General features: G+C 53.1%; 1 protein-coding gene across 1 annotated transcript in view; it reads left to right on the top strand.

Moving 5' to 3' along the window:
* Positions 1–2,956: 2,956 nt before the first annotated feature.
* Positions 2,957–16,774, top strand: part of LOC109380026 (phosphatase and actin regulator 3-like) — a 139,269-nt gene continuing 125,451 nt past the window's right edge. Inside the window, exon 1 of the mRNA XM_019637160.1 lies at positions 2,957–3,447. Coding sequence (XP_019492705.1) covers positions 3,330–3,447 — 118 coding nt within the window. The 5' untranslated portion in view covers positions 2,957–3,329. The remainder of the gene's footprint in view (positions 3,448–16,774) is intronic.

Raw genomic sequence — 16,774 nt, 5'->3', positions numbered from 1 at the left:
CAGGCAACCACTGATCACCTTCTCTCTCTGTGGACATGTCACCAAACGAACCATACAATATGTGCTCTCCTGTGACTGGCTGCTTTCACTTGGTCCATCCACACATGTTGTAGCAGGTTTCAGGATTTTATTCCTTTTAGGGCTGAATCATGTTGCACTGGATGGATGGATAGACCCCATTTTATTTATTCATCGGTGGAAATAGAAACATTTGGGTTGTTTCTATTTGGGGGGCCATTAGGAAGCCTTGTAAGTTCCTATAGGGTTTCCGGAGTGTGCTTGCAGGTCAAGGCCACCTTTGCCAGGGATCCAGCTGAGGAGGGACAGTTGGTGACATTCACAAAGACCTGGTGAGGACCCTTGAGGCTGGGCGTCTCCTGCAGACAGCTGCCTTCGGCACACCTTATGGTCCTGGCCTGGGGGTGAATAACTTGGAAGGCCAAATTCACCAGGAAACTTTATTTTCTGTTGATTAGTAGACATGGGGTCACTCATTTTTCTAAACCTAGAGCTATTTTTATTACAGAACATTTGAAAGCCAGAGAAAAATATAATGACCAGCCCCATCCCTACTCAGCGCCACCAAATCGCAGGGCTTTGCTAACGTGTGCACTGTAAGAAGCAAGCTTGGTTGTCACCCTTGTCGACTGTCTCCTCGCTGCCCACGGGCTCTGGAGCAAATGCTGTGTTGCCCTTTCTGTGCATCTACGCCCCATCTGTGCAGTTCTGGGGGAGCAGGGGATGGGCGCTGCAGTGTAGACCGTCGGAAGGGACCAGCCGCTAGATTAGGTGCTGCACGGGCAGAGCAATAAGGAACAGTGGCTTCCATGGAAAGTTCTCTCTGTTCTTTGTCCTGGAAGCAGTAAGGAGAACATCTCCATTTGGTGCCTGGGTATCTGAACTCGACCCCCACCCTGGCTCATCGCCCTTTTCTCCAGAGCGGGAGCCCACGGTGACGCGGGTGGTGGGACCCAGTTAGCACGGTGATCCTTCCCTTCCACGATGGGGAGACTATGTTGCTGTCGCGATGGTTTCCTGGAAAAATGTATTTAATTGCAAAGAATTGATGTAGAGAAAGATCTCAATTCAGGAGCAGCACAGGTGGTGAGCAGGGAAGCCCAGGAAGCGGGAGGGGGCTGGGTGAGTGGCAGACAGCTGGGGGCCGCTGCTGCGACCTCTCTCTCCTCTCCTGCAGACACCCTGGGCTGCCATCCCTCCCCTGCCTCACTGGTCCATCCCTGTTCCTGCTGCTGGCTGGGCCAGCCAAAGGCGGTCTCACCTGGACGTGGGAGGGGCTGAGGGTGTGGTTGGGGGGTGGTTCTGAAACCTGCCCAAGGACCCATTTGGAGACACCTAGGGATGGGAGCTTCGGCTGTATCCCAGCCCTGTCACATCTTGACTTGTGACCTGGGCAGGTGCACTCACCTCTCTGAGTTGCCCCCATCTCTGAGGTGGAGATGACAGTAGCTCACACCTCCTAGGACCTTGCGAGGAAGAAACGATGCCCTCGTCACAACCCGAGTAAAGCACTCAGCGCAGGGCTGGGTGCGTCACCATTCAGCAGTTCTACGTGGATAAAAAGTATCTAGTAAAATGTCCTCATTTCCTCTTTGGTGCAGGGTGTTCATTGCCACTGTAATGAAGTGTTTTGGGGGGCAGCTATTGGTTTGTTGGTGACCGTTCTTGTCTACCTTCTGGAAGTTCCATTGGGGGATATTTCTGCGTTTGTTTACTGTTGGGTCCCTAATGCCTGGTGTGGTCCCAGCATGCAGTAGGCTCTCTGTGCATTTTTCCAGTGAATGAGTGGCCGAATGAATGAATGCTTCCTCTGGAGGTGACTGCTGCACAGAGCCCAAAGCTCCGTATGCGCCTTCCTCCGTGTTATTTCCCCCACATCTTCACTCTGTCCTTGGCTATTCACTGGGGTTTCATCCAACACTGCCAGGGTGCTCCCGCTGCACCCCAGCCCTGCTTAGGAGCTAGCTGAATATGAAGGAGCCACCCCAGGCAAGTCCCAGTAGTCCCTGCTGTGCTGTCACCTGCTGTGGGACCCTGGCAAGCTCCTTCTCAGAGCCTCAGTTTCATCATCTGCAGTGGGGACTCAGGGGGCGCCCAGCCCCTGGGGTTGTTTAAGGAGTTGAAGCAGGATGGTGCCTGTTGGAGCTTCTCTACCACATCTGCACACAGCTGCCGCCTGGGCTGGAGGTGTGGGAGTGGCCTGCACGTCTCCCACACCCCCATCTAGAATGATGAGAACGGCTCATTAGCGCCTTGGAGGCCGGACGCCTTTGTAAGCGGTAGCCCTGGGGGCATCGCCGCCCTTGCTGTGGCCCCATCAGCTTCGAGGGCGGTTGGGGAGCCTCCCAGGAAGGCGCCAGCTGCCCCGCCTCTCTCTCTTCCCAGGCCGGGGGCCGAGGGTCCGGAGGAAGGCGAGGTGGGCAGTGGGGAGGCGGTGAGCAGGGCAGGGATGAAGTGGGGGAGCGCCCCCCCCCTCGTGGTGGAGCCTGGGCAGCGGGACCCACTGGCCTCCACAGCCAAGCGAGGAAGGGCTCGGGAAACCGCTGCCTGAGCTGCTGGGGAGATTGGCCCTGCCTCCAAAGGAGGCACCCTTGGGGTCTCCTCCCCGCCCGCCCTCTGGGGAGAGGGGAGAAGAGGGGCGCGGAAGCCTCCTCGGTTCTAGAGCTCTGTGGGGTGGGGGTGGGAGGTCCATAATCAGGGTGCAGCCCCCACCTGCCCAGAGCTGCCAGGGCAGTGCAGGCCAGGTATCGGAGACCCCACCCCATCACCACGCGCATCCTCACGCCCCTCTCTCGTGACGTCATGCTCCTCTCGCGTGGCATGATGGGAGAATCCTAATGTTTTCCAACAGATGCTCCAAGAACAGCTTTCAGATTAAAGCAATTGCAAGAGCAAAGATTCTTCTTTTTCCCTGTTTTTCCGGGGGGGTGGGGGGGTGGGGTGGGGGGAGGGAACGCCCCTAGAAATTCGTGGACATCACCCCCTGGCCCAAAGCACGCAATAAACACTGACAAGAAAAAAGTTTTTATTTTCTGGCTCAACTTTTCTTCCTGGAATAGAGACTGAAGAATGGGAATAAACACGAATACATAACAGCGAGGCCGCGCGCCTGGCTGCAGCCGCGAGGCTATTGTCTCTCCGCCCCGAAGCGCCCGGCGGCGTCCTCCGGCCCCTTCCCTTCGCCGGGCCTTTGGGATTTTCTTTTTTAACAAGACGCCCCCTCCAGCCCCCTCGCCGCCGGTGACCTTGGCCGCCTCGGATGCTCTGATTCCAAGCGGCTCCGTCCACTGGCCCCCGCGCCGGCCGGGCCCATGGCCACGTCCGAGGACGGCAGCGGCTGCCTTGTGTCGCGGGCCCGCTCGCAGAGTGACCCCAGCGTCCTCGCCGACTCCACGGCCACGTCCTCCGCGGATGCCGGGGAGAACCCAGGTAACGGGGCCGGGCGGGGGCGGCCGGGGAGCGGGGGCGGCCGGGGGCCGACGGCGCGGGGCGCACAGTCCGGGCGCTGCTCCGCGTCCCCGCTGCATGTGGGAGCCGCCGCCGGACCGGCGCTCCGGCCCCGCAGGTCGCATCCCCCGCAACGTTGCCGGGGCTCCGAGGAGCCCTTTGTCCGGATACGAGCCGATTTCCTGGGTAGAGCCGGGCCCTGAGCCTCGGGCCTCCTTGTCGGCCGGCGGGCAGTGCTGTCCCCTCCGGGGACTCCCCTTCCCTGGGTGCTGACCGGCGAGGGGGAGAGTCAGACCTGTGGCCGCCTCGCCTGCGCCGGCCTGGAGCTCTGCCTCCCGACCCCGTCCTCAGCTCAGGTGGCCGGGTGGCCGGGTGGCCCTGCCCGGGCGGGGCAGCGCTCCCGGGGCCACCGGGCAGAGGGGCTTCCTCCGGGCGCCCGACTGGGGCCAGGCCTGCCCCACCTGGGCGCGCCGCCCGCCCCCCCGGACAGGTGTGCGCCCCAAGCTGCCAGCCGGGAGATGAAGGGCGTGTGCAGGACGGAGCCGGATTTCATGGACTTCGTCCACTTCTCCACCCCCGCGGTAGCGTCCATTGTTTAGGTGATAAATCCGGTCACAAAGGCGTCTATGTGTTTTGATGGATTACTTTCCAGAGAGGAAGAAAGGCCTAATAAAGCAGGAGGGAGGTGGGCTGTGCAGGCACCGTCACCATGGAGACGCAGGAAGCAAAGTGATCATTAAAACCTTTCTCCACCAGAAGGCAATTTCCACTTCACAGGGAGAAGCCGGAGCTGCTGAGATGCAGGGTTCAGAAAAGGAACCCAAGCTGGTGTTTTGGTACCAACCTCGGGGCTCAGCCGTCCCATCCCAGAGAAGCACCAGCCCTGAGTCTGTTTGGACAATAATCGCCCTGACCTTCCTTTGAAGATGTATTCTCTGTAAATGCATGGACCCCAAATGGGGACTCTATCAGGATAGGTGATGGGCACCTGAGTGAAGGCAATCCCTGGGCAAGGGGGACGTGGCTTTGTGGGATGCGGCTCCCCGCTTTGCTGGAACACAGAGGGGCTTTCCTGACTGCAAAGAAAGACCCATTAAAGGCGGCTCTGAGGGCAGCAGGGCCCAACTTGAAATTTTAAACAATAAACCCATGCGAGGCTTGTAAGATTTCTTTGTTAGGATGTTGACACTGTATCGTCTGGTCAAACTAAGGTACCAGCCTGAGGAAATCCCTGGGTTTGCTATATCTGGGAGGGCAAGTTCATTTCCTTGGAGTTTCAAGCAGAGGCTGTTATAAGCAGACCCTTAAGGCTTTAATTAATCTTTTTTATTAGAAATCGAGGATTAAGCCCTCAGCACTCCATGTTGGATTGGTTTTTCTCAATGCGGGAGATGCACATCCATGATTGTTCCCATTATGGAAGTTGAGTGGCTCGTCAGGAGAGAACCCTCCCGTTTCTTTTGTCTCCCTGGCAGTAAAAGGAAGCAAACTTGAAACGGAAATGGTGGAGGATTTAGCTTTTTGGCTGTCTGTGAGTTGATGCCTCTGTGGGTGGGAACAGAGGGCTTGGCAGGTGCCTGGTGCCGGCTCCACCACGGAGAGAGGAGGGAGGGCTGGGATGCCATGATTCAGCGATGCCCGGGGAGGACGGCCGGCCAAGTTAGTCTCTGGTTCGAATGGTCAAAATGGGACCCAGAGAGCAGATGTCTGAGGTGAAAAGTATGTATGATTCTGTGTGTGGTCGGACCTTACTAAAAAGCATCAAGCAGTGAAGTATTTATGGATCATGTTAAGCAGAGGAGTTCTGGCAGAAAGAGTGTCAGAATCTTCAAATTGGAAGCGACTCGGGAGATTGAAGCAGGAAGGGTGGACTAGGGGAGCAAATATTTTCTACTAGTGTCTTGCCTGGTTGGCTTGGCATGTGCTTGCATACCTCTTTCATTGGGGGACTCACTTCTTTCTGATGCAGCACATTCTTTTCTTTGGGTGGACCTATTTAAAAATTCCTTTTCAATTGGCTCTTAAGATTCTGCTCCCCATCAGCCCTGGTGGCATCTTCTCACAAGGCGTGTTCCGGGGGCTTTCAGAGAGTCTGTTGTGTTAGGTCACTTATCCTTCCAACCTGAGTCATTTTTCACTAGGTTGAAAAGCCCCAGTCCTTCATCTTGCGCTCCCTTTGGGATCTCTTTACCTGTCCACCTGCTGCTCTAAAGAGTGACTCCTGAAAATTGAAGCCAGTGCGCCAGCTGTGGCATAACCTGGCACAAAGTCAAGTGCAAGGGTTGCCGCCTTCCTTCTAGATCCTAGACTTTTATAAAACAGCCCAAAGTGGCATTTACCCTTGCCCCCTCCAAGTGACTTTCTAATGCATCAATATTCTCTTACTAAAAACTCAGAGCATTATGGGAGCGTAAACGGTGACACCCCTTTCTCTCTCCAGCGGTTATCTTTGCATCCTCTGCACTTTTCTACATGTTTATATTTACATGTTCTTGGGAAGAGAACTTTATTTAATATGCTAGTACATGGCACAGAAGGCTCTCCATGGTGTTTCCACTCAACACTGGGTGTTGGAGGTTTAACCACATTCTGTAGCGCCATCTCCCTCATTTAGTAGCCATGTAGGAGTCCAAGGACACTCATTTCCACCGTTTAGCTATTAGACGTTTGTGTTGTTTTCAGTTATACCCATAACAGGCAACACGGTGGTGCTCACCTGCACATTTCCTCTAGGGCATGTCCCAGCTAGTGGGATGTCTGGGTCACAGGGGACCCACATTTTTTAGTTCTATGACATTGCACCTTCCTGGGAAAAAATATACCAATTGACACTCCTTCCAGAATCTTCGAGAATGCCCCTTTTCCAAAGCCTTGCCAACGCCTGAGATCGTCAATCTGGTTTTCTCTTGCATGGTGACAAATGGTGTCAGTTGTGTTAATTTGCGGCTCCTTGATTGCTGGTGAGTGGGAGCATCTTTTTGTGACCTTATCCGTGCACTAAATCTGTCAATGGCCACATCTGTGGCCATAGCCTGGGTGGCAGGGATGAAGGATTTTCCCCAAGGGCCAACCCATCCCCTCTCTCTACATCATTGCTCCATTAATGACTCCATCTGCACCTGTACAAGGTTTCTCTCTGTAAATCCTTATTCTAGTCCCACAAGCAGGAGACCCCCAGCTTAGGTCTTCTCCCCCAAATTAACATTTTCAAAGGTAAGGCAGCATCCCCACCACCTTTCCTCCTCAGGCGGTCAGACTCACCAGGAGTTTGGCATCCTCTCCCCCATTTGTTCCCAGGCTGTGGGAAGGGCATCTGCCCCTCCATGCTGTGGGACCTGCCCTGGCCTTGGTCCCGCATGGACAAGGCGGTCTGTGAGCTCCTTGTCCAATCTCATGCCATGGCCTCAGCCTCCTCTGTCTTGTCCCCTCACTGCCCTGACCCCTGGTTTCTGGTAGCTGTTCTTTCCTGCTCTCGGCCTGTCATGCCCCTTTTCCTCTTCCCGGTCCTTCACACGAGGGTTCCCGCAGTGCCGTCTTCACTGCCTTCTTCCTCCACTCCGAGCTGTCTCCCTGGGGTGTCTCCCTGGGTCCCCGAAGCCAGGACCAGCAACTGGACCAAGGGTCACCTGGGATAACTTTTTAAACACCTTTCTGTGTGACCTTGCGATGTACCTTTGTAAAGATTCTGCTCAAGAGGCTCTGATGCCCAAGCAGGTGGGAGACCCTCAATCTCAGGCAGGGTCTCTCAGCCTCGGCAGCACTGGCGTTTGGGGCGGCATCCTTCTCCGTTGTGGGGCTGTCCGGTGCATCGGAGGGCGTTTGGCCGCATCCCTGGCATCTGTCTGCTAGATGACAGCAGCACCTCAGTCCCGAATGGTGACAACCAAAATGTCATCAGACTTGCCAAGTGTCCCCTGAGGGCAAAATCTCCCCAGAGAGATGCTGATGTTGATATTCACTCACACTGGAGTGTCTATCAGAATCCCCTGCTGGGCTTGGCAGCCCCACGCCGGGGTCTCTGATTCAGCATATGTGTGGTGGGCCCTGAGAGTGACATCTCCAGCAAGTTACCAGGTGGTGCTGATGGTGCTAGTCAGGTGACCACACCTGGGGAGCCAGTGAGCCCAGCCCTCAGCCATGGTCTCAGCCTCTCTGCCGACAATTTGTGTGTGGGGGGCGTGTCTGTGTGTCCATGTGGATCCTGCACTGACCTGTCTGGCTCCGAGCTCCAGACCTCTGTGTTCTGCTGACCCCTTCTTTTTCTTCAGGTCTCGGGCCAATGTCACCTCAGAGGCTCTTCTGTCCACCCTATTAAATGTAAGTGGCTGCCTGCCCCAGCCAGCCCTGCTCCTGTCCCTCCGTTCTGATTCGCTCAGGGTGCTTGTTACTACCTGGGCTTCGGGTCTCTTTCCTTCTCTGTGGACTGTGCCCGTCTGGGCCGGGACACCAGCACAGCCTTGCATGCAGGAGGCTTCAGCATTTGGGGAATGAATGGGCTCAAGCACCAGACATCGGTGTCTAGCTGATGAGGCGTGGGGCTGCCCAGGTGGCTGGGCCCTCCTGCCAGCTGGACGGGGCCTCTGGGAACAGGCGGCTCAGTTACAGCCTCAGCCACGTCTCTGAGCAGGAGCAGTTCCACCGTGGCCTTCCTGCCTGGAGAGGGAGACGCCCTTCAGAGCACCTGTGCCCTCCACCCCCACCCCGAGCTGCAGGGGGTGAAGAAGCACCTCGCGGGTCCACTCTCAGCCCTGCTGTCGCTGGCTCCCCGTCAGGGCCACGCTGGTCAGCCTTTGAAATGTGGGGAGGCGCTGTGCTGACCCAGCCAGGGGCGAGTTAGGACTCGGGGACCACGCTCCTCCGTGACTCGCAGCAGCACCAGCCAGAGTCCATGCTCAGGAGTGGTGATGAGAGGGCGGGGCAGGGGAGAATTCGGTTCCGAGTCTCATTCTGGTCTACCCAGATGGCAGCAGCAGCGCTGCCTGCCGCGTGGACGGGGCGGCTCTAACAGCCTCTCCCTACCCAGCCTCCGCCGCTGACCTCACCCGTGCTGTCCCATAACCACCATTTCTCTGGGGCCGTTGCTACCCCCAGAGCCTCCCTCGCTGTCAGCTCCTCCTCAGATGCTGCTCCCCAGCCCCTTCCCTGCCTCCCTTTCCAGACTGCAGTCCCTCTAGGGCCCCCCCACCTTGTCCCAGTTACCGAATCTGGTCCTGTAATTATGGGCTAGCATACTGGTGGTCTTGAAATAGGACCTGAACGTGTAGGGTTTTTTATTGTTTCACTCTTATGAGTTGTCTTGGTGAGCTCTTCCTGGGAAGGGCACCTCCTTGTAGGGCACAGGTGAGCCATTTGAAGGCTGGGCCTGTGGTGTGGCCGCGCCAGCTGCAGCAGGCATGGGTGTGGAGGGTGGTGTGCTCTGAGCCCCCCACCAGTGCTTCAACCAGGGCATCATTTACAGGGTGTATGTAAAATGTCACAGGAATAGAGGTGAAAGGAAAAAGCTTGACTATAACAAGGCCTATCAGAGGATTTGAGACTCACCCGTCATTGACTTTGAGAGCCGGGATCTAGTCCACATATGATAAAATTGTTTAACCCAGGCCCCCAGGGCGGTGTCTACCGGGACGGGTATTCTTGCAAACGGGTGGGTCCGGGAACAGGACTGCTCCAGTAGGGCCGGTTACCGCCACACGGGGATGTGGGCCCAGGGTGGCCACCCTGTCCTATTTTAAGAGATACCCTGGAAATCCAGATTTTTATGTGCAACGTGAACATTGCAAGTTTATCAGTTGGGAATCGGTTTGGCTTCATGTGATAGAAAACCTAAATAGCACTGGCTATCGTAAGGAAGAAAGGGGTTTTTCTTTCACCGGAAGGGCTGACAGCACACCAGCTTCCGTGCCATGGGGCCAAAGCTCTGCGATCTCCCTGCGAGCCCCTAGTTACAAAATGGCTGCTGTCTCTGCAGCAACAAGTGCACTTTCTAGGCAGGAAGAAGGGGTGCAGACAGGTCAAGAGGTATCCATCTGCTGAGCTAGGACCTTGCTTTCCTGGGAGCCCCACCCAGTGACATGCATTTACACCTCTGGCCAGAGGGTGTCAGACGGCCAGTCCCAGCTGTAGGCGGCTGGAAAAGATGTTTGGTTGGTTGGTTGGCTGTTTTGATACCTGCATGGCTACCCATGACAAGAGCTGGCACAAAGGAAGGGGAGGGAGAATGAGAATGACCACTGAGTGGTCGACTACAGTCATTGTCAATTTACAAACAAACAAAGCACGTGACCCCAACCAAACACATCTGGGGCTGCGCGTGGCCCCCAGGCTGCCCTTTGAAACGTCACGTGGAAAGAATCTCGGGAAGGCTGAAGCATTTTTATGCGTCATGACATTTCTTTACCAAGGAATTAAAGGCTGGACTAAGATGTGTGGTCCAAGCCTGAATATTATGTCCATCTAAATCTTGTTTAATAATATTTATTAGGGAAACAAGACTGACAAGGTCGCTGGCCCTCACGGAGCTGGTGGTCTGGTAAATGATCCTTGGCTGGAGTGAAAATGTGCCTGTTGTAAAACTCCGGGGCCATCACACTTCTTTTTATTTAATCTTCCTCTAAACCCTTGCAGTAGGGTCAGAGGGTCGGAGGACCAGGGAGGCTAAGTAACCCTGCCATGGGCATATACGTATGAAGAGGTGGCTTGAAGAGAGGTTTAAATCTAGGTGAGTTTGATGGCCCGCCCACCCCGTCTGCCCCCCACTCTCTCTGTCCTACCCACTCTCTGCCCTGCAGACCTCCGGGCCTCCTGCAGCTTACTGGGAGGCAGTCTGTTCTTCCCACAGGACAGGTACATGTGTTTCATCCCATCCCTTGTTCAAGCAATCCATCGCACCAACGTATACATTTCTGTAGTTGCATAAAGACGCAGGCACAGACATACTCTTCCGTTTCCCAGGTCATTTAACTAGAATGGCCACCAGAACTAGATTTATTTACTGGAAGTCAGTCAAGGTGATGGCAGAGAATCAGCCATCGGCAGAGTTGCTGAAGGTCCCGTTTTTAATGGTCTAGGACCAGAGTCCCTGCTTGTTAAAGTGAGTCACTTGGATGGGTAGCTTGGCAACACCCCTTATCTAATGGGCACGACGGCGTAAGTAGGCTTGACCTTGATTGGTTGGCAGCCAGGAGATGACTGCCAAGAACCAAGCACTGGGTGGGAGCTGTGGCTGCAGGACTTAAAAAATATGTTTATCACACATTGTTATGCATCTGTTTTAAATGTAACACGCTGTTAAAGCCGCTGCTGGTCTCAATGCATTTGCTAATGAATTGCATTGTTATTACTTTGTTTTTTGGTTTTGTACTTCCTGGAAGTTTGTATCCATGTGCAGACAAAATTTTTGCTTTGTTGTAATCAATAGCTCAGGGGGTTTAAATAAACTTCGGAAGATGTGCCAAAAGTTATCTTTCCACTTCCCTTTGGCAGGAAAACATTGTCTCAGGCAATGCTCATTCTGGGATGACTGTCTCTGCAGTCACATGAGTCAAGTTGTTGCTGCTGACCTTGGCACATTTGTCAGCGGGGGGCTTTTGTGCAAAGTTCCGAGTGCGGGGCGGCATCAGGACTGTCCCCACCTGGGCGCTGCTCTCTGGGTCTGCCTGGCACTGTCTTTATTTTTCTGTTAGACTCATGGATGACTGGGGATACCAGTTCTCCACAGAGCATGGTGGTATATGGTCTTCTTAGAAGTTAAATGTATTTACGTACAAAAGAAGATGGACGTCAAAACTTAATAAAGTGGAGGAGGCAGTACCGAGAAGCGTGAGGAGACAGAGGCGTGGCAAAAATCATGAGGGGTGCAGCTGGTGTCAGTGAGACGAGGGTGCCGCTGAATGTGTCAGGCTGACCCTATGAGCTGCAGGTATTATATTATTTATCGATCCGCCAACACACGAAGCACTGCTGTGTTCAGGGAGCACGGCGTGGGGGTGATGGAAAGATTGCTGCCCATCCTGGAAGCTCACCATCTGGTGAGGGACGTGCCATTTTAACAAGTAAAATGACAAGGTACATATGTAATAGGTGCCAGACCTCTCTGTGTTGTGTCCAGTGCATCCTCTAGCCAGCATCTCAGGCTGCTGCAGAAGTGACCTCCGGACCCCAGCGGTCTGCAGCCTTGAGCCCCCGCTCCTTGGGTGTCTGCAGGTTGGGAGGGCTGATGACTCAAGCTGGGCTCAGCTGAGCTCATCCATGTGTGCGCCTCACCCTCCTGGGACTCAGTGATGTTGTCCCATAGCAGTGGTGGAAATGCACGTAGCCTCTGAGGATCTAGCACCTTCCCTTCTGCCTAATTCTATTAGAGTGCACACGGGCGAGATTAAGGCCAAGGGGAAGGAAATACACTCCTCCCCTTGGTAGGGGGAGCAGGCACATCACCTGCAGATATAGGATGGGTGGAGAGCTGGGGCCAGGGTGCTGTCCACACAATACCCTGTTGGCCCTCGTAGACCAGGAGCTCCTAGGGATGAGGGGCTCAGTCAGATTCATATTGTAATCTCATGTTGCCTCGACGTTGGGAGGCCAACAGACAAGGTCTTGAGGGCAGCTGAGAGGTGCACGGGTGCTTTGATGTCAGACTGCCTGGGTCTGTGATATGGACAGACCCACTGCATACCTCAGCCTCATTCCTGTAAAAGGGGGGTGACTCGTGGCAGCACCTGCCTAGGTGCTTGGGAGGACTAGGCGTGTTGGTTTCTGTGCAGTGTTGAACATGACTCCCAGAATGCAGGAAGACCCCAGTAACCATGAGCTAGTGTCAGCCTCCTCCTCGTTACAGAGAAGCGCCACCAAAGGCCAGTGGAGGCCCCTGTGCAGCGTTGAGGCTCCCAGATGCCCACATCTCCCCTGGTGCCCTCGTGATGCTGAAAGAAGGGGCCCTCCCGGCTGGGTAAAATGGGGCATCCCTGCAGGACCTTCCATGCTTCCCCCTTCATGGTCTGGGGCTGGTTCATGGAGTCGCTGGTGGGCAATGGGGGGCTCCTCTCCAGGTACGGTGCCCCTCCTTCTAGCTGGGGAGCTGGGCTGGGGAGACAAGAATGTGAGGTTGTAGAACAGGCACAAGTCAAAGGTCAAGGTCAAAGGCCGAGTCAGCCCCAGATGGGACACAGGCTGTGACTGCTGAACTGACCACACGATCCCAGGGCCCCTTGAGATTGGCTTGGGGCTCAGGAGAAGCATGCCTGTGGATGGTGGAGCTGACAGCCTCCTGCGTTTCACTGTTCTTTCTTTCCCCTGATCCTTGCAAGTAGCTGGTTCTGCTTTAATACAAAATAACAAAAGGTTTAGAGCTACTTTATTATTTTGTATCATGGTTTTAGTTGGAAGGTTGTTACACAATGTGTAACAAACTGAGAGCATTGCCTCCAGCTTCCGCTGGCCTGGGCGGCTGCTGCAGGTGGGTGCATGAGGCAGGGTCCTCTTTTCTGGAGTCTAATGGAGCTTGTCTTTTCCCGAGGACCACACTTGCAAACAGTGTTGACATTTTATTTTTTAAATTTATTTATTTATTCTTATTTTTTTCATTTATTTTGTTCTTTAGATTCCACATATAAGCGAAATCACATTGCATCTGGCTTTCTCTGCCTGACAGACTCCACTCAGCACAATTTCCCCCAGGTCCATCCATGACACCACAGATGACAAAAACCCATTCCCTCCCATGGCGGAGCAATATTCCACTGTATGTATGTACCACCTCCTCTTTATCCATTCTTCCATCAATGGACACCCAGGTTGCCTCCACATCTTGGTCATTGTAAACAATGCTGCAATGAACATATGGATGCACATGTCCCTTCAAAGTAGCATTTTGGGTTTCTTTACATAAATACCCAGAAATGGGATGAGTGGGTCCTTCTTTGTCTCTTGTTGTAGCCTTTGTTTTAAAATCTATTTTTTCTGGTATAAGTATTGTTACCCTAGCTTTTTGTTTTGTTTTTCATTTCCATGAAATAACTTTTCCCATCCCTTTACTTGTAGTCCGTGTGTATCTTTCTAGCTGAAGTGAGTCTCTTGTAGGCAGCACATGTAAGGGTCTTTTTTACTTATCCATTCAGCTACCCTGTGTCTTTTGATTGGAGCATTTAATCCATTTCCACTGAAAGTAATTGTTGATCGATATGTAGCTATTGCCATTTTATTATTCATAGTTTTGATTTTTTTAAGTCCCGCTAACATTCCTTGTAATACTGGTTTGGTAGTGATGAACTCCTTTAGCTTTTCCTTGTTTGGGAAGCTCTTTATCTGTCCTTCGATTCTAAATGATAGCTTTGCTAGGTAGAGTAATCTTGGTTATAGGTCCTTGCTTTTTATCATGTTGAATATGTTGTGCCACTCCCTTCTGTCCTGCAAAGTTTCTGTTGAGAAATCAAGCGACAGCCTTATGGGAGCTCCCTTATAATTACTAGTTGCCTTTCTCTTGCTGCTTTTAAGATTCTTTCTTTGTCTTTAACCTTTGCCATTTTAATTATTATGTGTCTTGGTGTGGACCTGTTTGGGTTCATCTTGTTTGGGACTCTCTGCTACCTGGACTTATATGTCTATTTCCTTCACCAGGTTTGGAAAGTTTTCAGTCATTATTTCTTCAAATAGGTTCTCAATCCCTTGCTTTCTTCTCCTTCTGGTACTCCTATGATGCGAATATTGTTACGGATGATGTTGCCCCAGAGGTCCCTTAAACTACCCTCATTTTTTGGATTCTTTTCTCTTTGTGCTGTTCCAATTGGGTGTTTTCTGCTACCTTGTTTTCCAAATCACTGATTTGATCCTCTGCTTCATCTAGTCTGCTATTCCTTCTAGTGCATTCTTCATTTCAGTTATTGTATTCTTCACTCCTGATTGGTTCCTTTTTTATGGTTTCTGTGTCCTTTTTTATGCTTGCTATCTCTTTGTTTAAGTTTTCACTGAGTTCCTTGAGCATCCTTATAACCAATGTTTCTAACTCTGTCTTTGGTAGGTTCCTTGCCTCCATTTCGTTCAGTTCCTTTTCTGGAGTTTTCGCCTGTTCTTTCATTTGGGGTGTATTTCTTTGTTTCCTCATTTTGGCTGCCTCCCTGTGTTTGTTTTTGTGTGTTAGGTAGGGCTGTTATGTCTCCCAACCTTATGTAGCAGGTGCCTGTGGGGTCTGGGCACAGTCCATTGTGTGTGCCCTCCTGTTATAGTTGAGCCTTGATTGCTATTGGCCCCTTCCTTCCTTCCTTCCTTCCTTCCTTCCTTCCTTCCTTCCTTCCTTCCTTCCTTCCTCCCTCCCTCCCTTCCTCCCTTCCTCCCTCTCTCTCTCTCTCTCTCTTTTTCATTTTTTCTTTATCTGATCTATCATCTATTTATATCTATCTACCTACCTATCATATCTACCTATTTTTCTCTATCTACCTACCTATCTACCTGTCATGCCCCATCCATCCATCACTTGCTTCCCTCCATCCCTTTAGCATCCCTGCCCAGTCAGAGTCTTGCCCCTGCTCGAATGCCCTGAGTGACAGGAAAGTCCCTACTACCTCTTAAGGATTCTCCTTAGAAGTTTCCAGTTCATGTGACCACTCGAGCACAGTGTTGTCTGGGGACCGAGCCTCTCTCATTTCCTGCCCCAGGATTTATTGACGCTCTCCACTTGCTGGGGGAGAGGCACTTAGGAGTTCAGAGGCCTCATGCTCTGGCAGGGCCGGCCCGTGAGCTGGGAAGAATGGGGCCAGTCACGGTGGGGAGACGCCTCCTCTCAGCTGCAGCTTCCCTCCTCTTGGCCCTCCAGGAAAGGCAGCTTTGTGCTCCCCATGGACAAGGCCCGCCATTGAGGAGGCCAGGGGACCCTGGAAGAGTGAACGCTGGCTAGAAACTCAAATTAGGCATTTCACAGAAAGCAAGCCCTTTGCCCGGGTCTCTGCAGTGAGCTTCTGCGTGTCCGCGCGTGAATGAGCCTTTTGCTCCGGGCTGCAGCCCCGAGCCAGGCTCCCCTCACTCCGGAGAGAAAGCAAGCCCTGTTCTCTCCTGGGCTCGGTCTGACCAAACGAACAAAAACACAAAGAAAGAAAATGGTGCGAGGAGTGGTTCGTTTCCTCGTGGCCCCTTGCGGGCGTCAAACCCGCCTGTGGGTGAATGCGTGTTCTGGAATGTTCCTCACCGCTCGTATTGAGATGAGCCGCATCTTGAGGCTTTGCAAAAGACGGGAGGGTGTGTGACTACGACAAAGGGCAGCAGCAGCTGTGAGCCAAGGAGACGGGGAGCGAAGGAGGCAAGACTTCGCCTTTTAAATGTTTGTATGTTTTCTAAAGTTTTCATTTTGAAAGAATTTTAAACTCAGATGGAAGTTGCAAAAAAATAGTACAGAGAGCTGCCCCAGCGTCCCTTGGTGGGAATGCCTTAATGCCCACAGTGCCCGGATGGACACCAGCAGACTGACCTGGCACTCCTACAGCTAACCCAGCAGCTGGTGCGAATCTCACTGGGCTTTATGGGAACTTTTTTTTTTGGTGTGTATATTTTATTACATTTATAGTGTCAACACAGTCAGGTGAGACTCTATTTTAGATAAAAGTCTTTTTTTTTTTTTGGCTCCTAAGATGACACTGGCACTGTATGACGGACGTTGGCCCTGCCCCACCTGGCTGCGTGACTCTCTGCCGCACCCCCTCCATGTCCCAGGGCCAGTGGCTACCTCTTCTCGACCCCAGGCCCCTGCTTTCCTGGTCCCCTCTGAGTCTCAGGACCCCTGCTTCTTCCTTTTCTGCCCCTCCCCCCCTCGCCTCCTGGGGCTGTCGTGGTCTCCGGCGTGGCCTTACAGGGTACCACAGGCTGTTTTCTTAAGGAACAGACTGATTCACAGTCCTGGATCTAAGTGTGGGCGGGCGGGTTCCTCTGAGCACAGGGACAGTCTGCGCCTGGCTTCACTCCCTGGCTTGATGACACCTGCCTTCTCACTGGGCCGTCACACCACCTTCCCTCTGCATGTCCGGTCGTGATCCCCCTTGAATGACCTCATTTTAACTGGATCACTACTACAAAGTCCTTATCTCCAAACAAGCTCACATTCTCAAGTGCAGGGGGCTAGGACTCCAACACATGAATTTCAAGGGGGCACAACTCAACCCGTAACAGTGGCCCCCCTCCCATCCTTGAGGCTTCCCTCAAGGTCGTGCATGTCCTCCATCCGCTAGGATGCTGCTTAGTCCATGAGCTAGTGACAGGGGTCGTTAAGCCTGCCGAGGAAGCCTCTTGGTGCTCTTGGGGATTCAAGGAGGAAATGTATGTACACGGTGTG

Source organism: Hipposideros armiger, unplaced genomic scaffold, assembly GCF_001890085.2.
Source record: "Hipposideros armiger isolate ML-2016 unplaced genomic scaffold, ASM189008v1 scaffold_32, whole genome shotgun sequence".
Lineage (NCBI taxonomy): Eukaryota > Metazoa > Chordata > Mammalia > Chiroptera > Hipposideridae > Hipposideros > Hipposideros armiger.
Note: the sequence above shows the minus strand (reverse complement) of the source record. Positions and strands in the feature narration are given on the sequence as shown.